Below are 7,231 nucleotides of genomic sequence, written 5' to 3'. Positions count from 1 at the left end.
CTCTTTCCATTTACTGTTCTCCTGGTACAAACTTTAACCCTTTAACCCTCTGCATATCTCTCTCAAAATTTGTCATATACGTCTTTGTTCCAATAGTTGTCATGTCTTTCAGTTGGAGAAAGCAATCATGCTGGTGAGGTGTTCTACTTGCACCTCCAATATCTCAAACAGTAATTTCTCCACAAAATCATATCTGTTCATTGTCAATCCCTTCCGCACCCTGTCACCAGTTAATATTCCCCTTATCTATAGTCTTTACTTTGGACCAGCATCCTATGGTGTTTGTTCTGTAGCTTCACACCATAGCACTCTCGGTGGGCTGACCTTTCATTGCACTCCTGATGACCCTTCTCTAGCTGTTTCCACTCTGTTTCCCACTCTCCTCTGCTCCTGTTATCCTTCTGGCCTCACCTCTCTTACCACTGCCTTCTTTTCTGCTGCCTCTGTTGCTATCTCTGCTGCTGCTCCTGCCTTCACCTTCACCATCTTCTTTTTTCACCATTTTTCCACCTTTATCCACTCTCCCTCTATCTACAGACAGTTGTTTCTGCTCTGCCTTTCTCTTTCCACCTCCTGGTTATCACCTACCACTGCCATTGTTTTGGGCTTTGTGTTGATCAAGCGCCAGCATCCTCCCCTTGTGTCTAAAATGCTGATGTGAACCCACCATAGGGATAGGTCACTGCAGTCTATATGAATAAGATATATGGTAGTGCACAGTGTGTTCAGTCTCCCTCAGTGGTGCCTGTTTTTCAAGTCATAGTGAGCCACTACACTAGATAACTTTCAACTTCCTCTTGTCTCTCACAGCTGAGCTGTGCCCTTTTTTCCCATTTCTAATGATTCCTTTTTCTTTAATAGCCTTAAATATCTGGCAAACATCACCAAACAGGACCCAAAACATTCCACCCAGAATCTCTCTGTCACCCCCTCTCTCAGCCCCCGCTCGCATATGATTAGTGTGGCCTGGCCCTCTGTGACATGGAGCCAGACCAGGCTGCCCTGTACCTTATCATTTTATCACACCATAATTTGTGACAAGAACACCCAGTTCCAGTCATGAGGGAGAGCTAATTAGCAATGGATCCTTTGTCAAGGTATCTGGAGTACACCTACATACTGAGTAGTGCTGAGCTGTGAGGTCACCATGGCTTGAAATGCTGTTTACTGTGCTGGAGCCCAGCCCACTGAACTATATGGTACATCATGAGCCTTTTGGCTTTGGACTAACCTCATATATAGTGGGTGTGTCTACATGAGATGCTGACTACACAGTAGTGCATCACAGTATGCACAGTAGTAATACGTTAGTGTGTAGTATTATTAGGCTACTGTGCAGTAGTGTCACCTAAAAGACATTCACTGCTGCACAAGCATTGCTGCACAGTGATTCCAGTTATTTATTTATCCTGAGCATTTATTTAGTATTTGCTAATACAAGCACAAAATAAATGAATAGTAGTGGCTGCACAGTACTGTCTCGTGTAGACATGCCCAGTTTGTACTATATGTAAATGGGTACAAAAGTGATGCTTAAAAGTGTGTTTATGGAATACCTGTGCTAAAACTTGCAGCAGTTTCAAACAAAAGGTAAAATGTATCAATGTTGGATGAACTAAGTCTATGGGTACCTGTAATTGTTTGTTTATGTAAAATACTATAAGCATGGTTATTTCAAGGTCAGTGTTTTCAAATTGCCCCTCACTGCTACGTGCTTAGGGAGAGCAGGGGCTGACAGTAGTGGGGAGGAGGGCTTGGGGGAAGAAGTTGGAGGGGGCAAGGAAGCTACCCACACCCTCCAGATTTATTTTCCTTGCTGCAGCAGTGGGAGGGGGACAAATTCAAGGCAAAATTCCAATCATTGGATTCAATACCTAGAAAATTCTAACCAATTTATAAATATTTTATATATAAAATCTAATTATTGGGGGGAGGTTTATATTCAAGTAAATATGGTATTGAAACAAAGTCAGATGCTTTGCAAACTGGATTTTAATCCTTGCCTACTTATTATTTATGAGAGTTTTACCCAGCACAGTATACCACATAAAATGTCACATACAGCTCAGTTTCGTGGGTGGTGATAATCTCTGCCTTCTTTGGACAAAGATGAAAGTAGCTCAAAAGAGTCAATAAATTAATATCTTTGTTGATCTTTTCCAGCATTTGTACTTCTTCCCTCCCCTTCCCCCCACCCCCGCCAAGAGAGGACCTCATAGAGTTTTAATCATAACAGAAGCTGATTACATCAAAACAGTATCACCTTTTAATATTTTAAATGTGCTCTTCCATATAAAAACCCAGAGTTTACAATCTTTTTCAGTACAATATTTGATTTTCTTTTTAAAACAGTGCTAATGTGTCTGCTTTAAAACCTTTTGTGTTTTCACTGCAGTTTTAATTGTGTGTGTGAAAAGTAAGTAAAATAGCACCTGCTGAAGTTGTGACTTTTTTCTCTAGAGACCTACTGCTGAGAAACAGTATGATTAGATCAAGGAATTCTGTTAATACTCTTCAGATATTAAATGGATTCTTTAAATTACCAAGATGTTTGGGGAACAGAGCCAATCTAGGACAGGTAGCCATATGGAACCATAGCTGTAAATTTCAAGATATATAAAAAATCCAGTAGTGAAGGGACTGCATATGACATTCATTTTTCTGCATTTAATATGCAGCCAAAAAAACCCAGGACTGATAAAATGCAATAACATTCAGTGGCCCTTTGTCATGATCCTCATATCATCAAAATGCTAGGTATGTGGCTTCTGGCAGGAAACTAATTTCCTCTGAGAAGGAATGCTATAAAACAAGGTCTGCCTGTTGCATCTATGACAATTATGGTTCTGATAAGCCACACCATGAAAAATGACCAGAAGTAGATTTTTTCCAGCTATTATCTGCATTTGAAATATTTCTCCTTGATTTCTTGTACACTTATAACCCCGGAAGCCTCATGTGCCTCACTTCAGCCAGAAAAGTTTTGCTCATGGAAATTTGAGATTCATGGGCAGCTATTCTGCTCATCCCCTTTGTAGCATTTCTGAGTTCATATACAAGGTTCATGGGACATCGGCCTTGGCATCTGTTTTTCCATAAGTATAGCTGATATAAATCATAGTGGAGCCAAGATTTTTTTCTCTTGGTTATATTAATGCATTCTCCTCTCTCTCTCTCTCTCTCTCTCATTTTTTCAGAGAGCTGACATAGGGATTTCTGCTTTAACCATCACCCCTGATCGAGAGAATGTAGTGGATTTCACAACCCGTTACATGGACTACTCAGTGGGTGTGCTGCTTCGAAAGGCAGAGAAGACAGTTGACATGTTTGCTTGCTTGGCACCATTTGACCTCTCTCTGTGGGCCTGCATAGCTGGCACAGTGCTTCTAGTAGGGCTGCTTGTCTACCTCTTGAACTGGCTCAATCCTCCACGTTTGCAGATGGGTTCAATGACTTCTACAACACTATACAACTCCATGTGGTTCGTGTATGGATCCTTTGTGCAGCAAGGTAGGAGGCAAAACTCATCTTTAGTGCAGAGGGAGATGTGAATGAGGATTCCTGTTAACACAGATTTCCCACCATCCAGGCTGTGTTTGAAGTATTCACAAATTCTAAGCCTTTGGCATTCAGAAACCTGTTGTAGCCTCAGTGAAAAGCTTGGAATCACGAAGCAGTGACCTGTTTAACTTTTTACTTGCCTAATTACATAAAAGGCAATTTATCTTCCTAAAATTTTCAGTACACAGTATTTCTAAAACTTTACTAACAGATTACTCATACCCAATGTGAATACTATTGTTCTGGTGCAGAATTAAACATAAAATATTTTAAACCAATATTTAATCTAAATTTAGACCCTTTGACAGTGCCCTAGGCTCTCAGTGATACTTTCTCTGACATACCCTCTGTCTGGCTCTGGCTCTGGCTCCTTTACACTTACCAAGGATTCTCTGCCATTGGCTGCCTTCCCAGTTGTCTGAAGCATTCAGCTTAACCCAATTTACTTCTTAATGCCCTATATATACTCTGTTCCTTGAAAGCCTACCTCCTGTGGGAGAAATTTAACCACATCTCTCTGAAGTGTCAGACAGGTGACCCAGACCTAGTGCATATGTCTTAAAATTCTGACATAGAAATTAGGGTGTCAGCACTACTACAGAATTAGAAAACATATATATATCTATATATATATCTATATATAGATATATATAGATATATATATAGATATATATAAAGGAATAAAGATTTAGAAAAGCAGAAATACCAAGGGAAATTGAACAAGTATCCCTTGGCATTTTTAAATATAGTTATTGTGGGTTAATGCAGGGTAATGCATGGAGTATGGTTGTGCTGTGTAACAACCATGGTGCCTGCAGCCTCAGAACACTTGAATAATTTAAGGACTTACCAGATGAATTACTATGTATAAAAGTTTCTTCTTGGCTAGGGACAGACATTCAAAAAGCCAGAGTCTCAATTGATTCAATCTTTGCAGGTTGGTCTAACCTGCACAGTGTGAACTGATTTGCAAGTAAACAGACATTCACGTTTAATTCTGGAATTGGCTCAGGCTACAAGACATGGTAGGGGATGAGGGGGTAGTGCTAGAGCAGCTCTCCCTTCCCTTTGCAGTAGCCACAGGGCTGGAGGGAAGCAGACCTGGGGTTGTGGCCAGCCCCCACAGGGACTAAGTATGATATTGGAGGGGTTTAAACCCCCATCCTGACCTGTAGGGACCCCAGCTGGGGTGTGTCTAGAGGGGAAGGGGGGGCAGCAGCCCTTGCTAGGCTTGTCCCCGAAGCCAGACACTGGCCAGGGCAGTACTGCAGGCAAAGGCAGGCAGGTGGTGCGGATTAAACTCCTTTATCTCCAGGTGGGCACAGGATCCCAGTCTAGGTCAGCTCAGCTTTCCTTCTGCTCTTGCTCAGGTGGTGGGGATCCTGGGCAGAGCTGGCCGGCAAGGCCATACTATCCACCCAGGGCTGGGGTTGAGGCTCCAGCTGGGCTGAGAGGCTGAGCCCAAACCAGCCTTCGGGTGCTTCTGAGGGTGGAGGCAGAGGACAGCCCAGGCTGGGGCTATGGGGGCTGTGTGGCTAGATTGCTCCTGGCTCCCCACGCCCAAGCCGGGTGGGGCTATCATAGAACCCGAGATGGCTGAGAAGGGCCCTGCAGCACTGGCCCATGAGGGCAGGGTACTTCCCAGCCTGCTGCAGCTACATGGCAGCCTGGCCTAGCAGCACAGGCTGGGGCTGACTGGGGAGCAGGCTTCCCAGGCCAGCTTGGAGGTACTGGAAGGCCCCAAGCCTGGCAGCCACCACTGCAACCCCTGTCTTGTGCAGCACCCAGGGCTGCAGGCACACAACCCACTGCAGGCTGGCCAGGGCCGGCAGGGCTATTCTGTCCCTTTCACCTCCAACTGCTGCAATCGTGCCATATGACTCTGGGTGGGGTGGGGTGTAGGTAGGAAGCTTCAGCCCAGCAGCTTCTGTCCAGTGCATGGAGCTCTGGCTCCGGTTCCCAGATGCCTTGGAAAGTGTCTGGGTAGAAAGCATCCAGGAGCTGCAGCCAGAGGTCCATGCATGGGGCAGAAGCCACCAGGCCCAGCAGTGCTGTTTTTCTCCTGTCACCTCCAGCTGCAGCTCTGCTCCTGCCACACCACACAGCACTGCTCAGGGCAGGGGGAGCTTCCTTCAGCCCAGTGTCTTTAACCCAGCTCCCAGGAAGACAGGCTAGTCTGTCATACAGCTGCAGTGGGCTGGGAAGGGCCCTGCCCCCATCAGCTGGCCCCATGGGGCCCTTCCCAGCCAGCTGGGGCTCCATGACAGTTTCTTCCTTCTTGGGTGTGGGGAGCCACACAGCCCCCATGACCCCAGCACAAGCTGCAGCCTGCTGGAAAGGGCCCGGCCCTGACAGCCCAGTCTGGGCTGTCCCCTCTGCCTGCACCTTAGCAGCACTTGCAGGCTGGCTCAGCTCAGTCCCACAGCCGCAGCCAATGGTGAGGCAGGGGGATGACAGGGACCATACCAGCCAGCTCTAGCCATGCTCCCTCCCCTGCCAGTCAAGTGGGAAGGGGAGGAATGGCTGACAGGGGCCACAGTCCCCTGGTAAGGGAATGGGGGGAATAAGCTCCCTCCCTGTCCCCTTTGCCTCAGGGGGACATGTGTCTGGCCATGCCACTGCCCCTGCTTGGGCTAGAGAGCAGAGAGGAGGTGCCAGCCAAGCTCTCTGGAGCAGACAGCACAGCCCAGCCCAGGGCTGGGATGCTAGAGGACTCTGGTTTTAATTTAAACCAGGAAGGGGTCTGGGACAGAAGTTGTATAAACCAGTTTGACCCAAACCAGTTAAGGTTGATACTACATTCAACCAGGTTTATCTTAAACCAGTTTCAGCCATTTTGAAACTGGTTTATGTACACTGAACTTATGTTCTGTTACAGGTTTAAACTAGTTTCTGATCACTTAAACTGGTTTATGTGGAACTTGTGTCCCTAGCCCTTTAGACTGAGTTAGTATTAACTTCCACAGTTTAGAAATTACATAATTCTCCCTGTCCATGATCATTCAGATGGGTATGCAGAGGAAACAAATTTAATATTCCAATATAGGAAATTGGGGACAAAATTCTTAAGTAGCAACAAGAGCACTAAGTTAGCAACAACCTCCAAAAAAAGGAAAATCAAGCCTGAGAAACTTTCTTTAGTGGAAACTATTTTTTAAAATTGCCAGTATAGTGGTGTTATTCTAAAATCACAATGTCAATGAGCAATGATACCAGATGAAGAAAGATGAAGGAACCTGTTCCATGTGAAATTAAAAGATCTTTTTTTTTGTTAAAAGGCTTTAGAGACAATTGAAAAGTATGAGAGTGCTGAAATATATGTGGTTTGTTTACAAAGCCTACTTTTGATCCAAAATTCTCCCTACGCAACAGCTCAGGGAATCCACCTGTGCAAAGACAGTATCATTCATTGCAGAATTAGACTCATTGCATCTGTCTGTTGTATTAAAGTGTGTGAGTTAGGTTATCAAATGCATGAAGAGGGAGGTAATTTTACATAGATTCACTGCATGCAGGGCCATCGCTGGGTGGGGAGGTCATATCGGGGCGACTGCCCTGGGCCCTGCACTTTGTGGGGCACCACGGAGTCGGACAGAGCAGCACAGCAACTCCACGCTGCCACCAGCTGCACGTCCAGATTCTTGACACCCCACACCCCCAGTTCACTGCT

General features: G+C 45.3%; 1 protein-coding gene across 1 annotated transcript in view; it reads left to right on the top strand.

Annotated features, from left to right (window-relative positions):
- GRID2 (glutamate ionotropic receptor delta type subunit 2) overlaps positions 1-7,231 on the top strand; it is a 1,378,694-nt gene that overhangs the window by 1,107,760 nt on the left and 263,703 nt on the right. The window contains exon 11 of the mRNA XM_025199482.1: positions 3,198-3,511. Within this exon, the coding sequence (XP_025055267.1) occupies positions 3,198-3,511 (314 nt within the window). The remainder of the gene's footprint in view (positions 1-3,197; positions 3,512-7,231) is intronic.

This window comes from Alligator sinensis, unplaced genomic scaffold (genome assembly GCF_000455745.1).
Source record: "Alligator sinensis unplaced genomic scaffold, ASM45574v1 scaffold194_1, whole genome shotgun sequence".
Taxonomy (NCBI): Eukaryota; Metazoa; Chordata; order Crocodylia; family Alligatoridae; genus Alligator; species Alligator sinensis.
The sequence above is the reverse complement of the archived record's forward strand: the minus strand, read 5'-3'. Positions and strand labels throughout refer to the sequence as shown.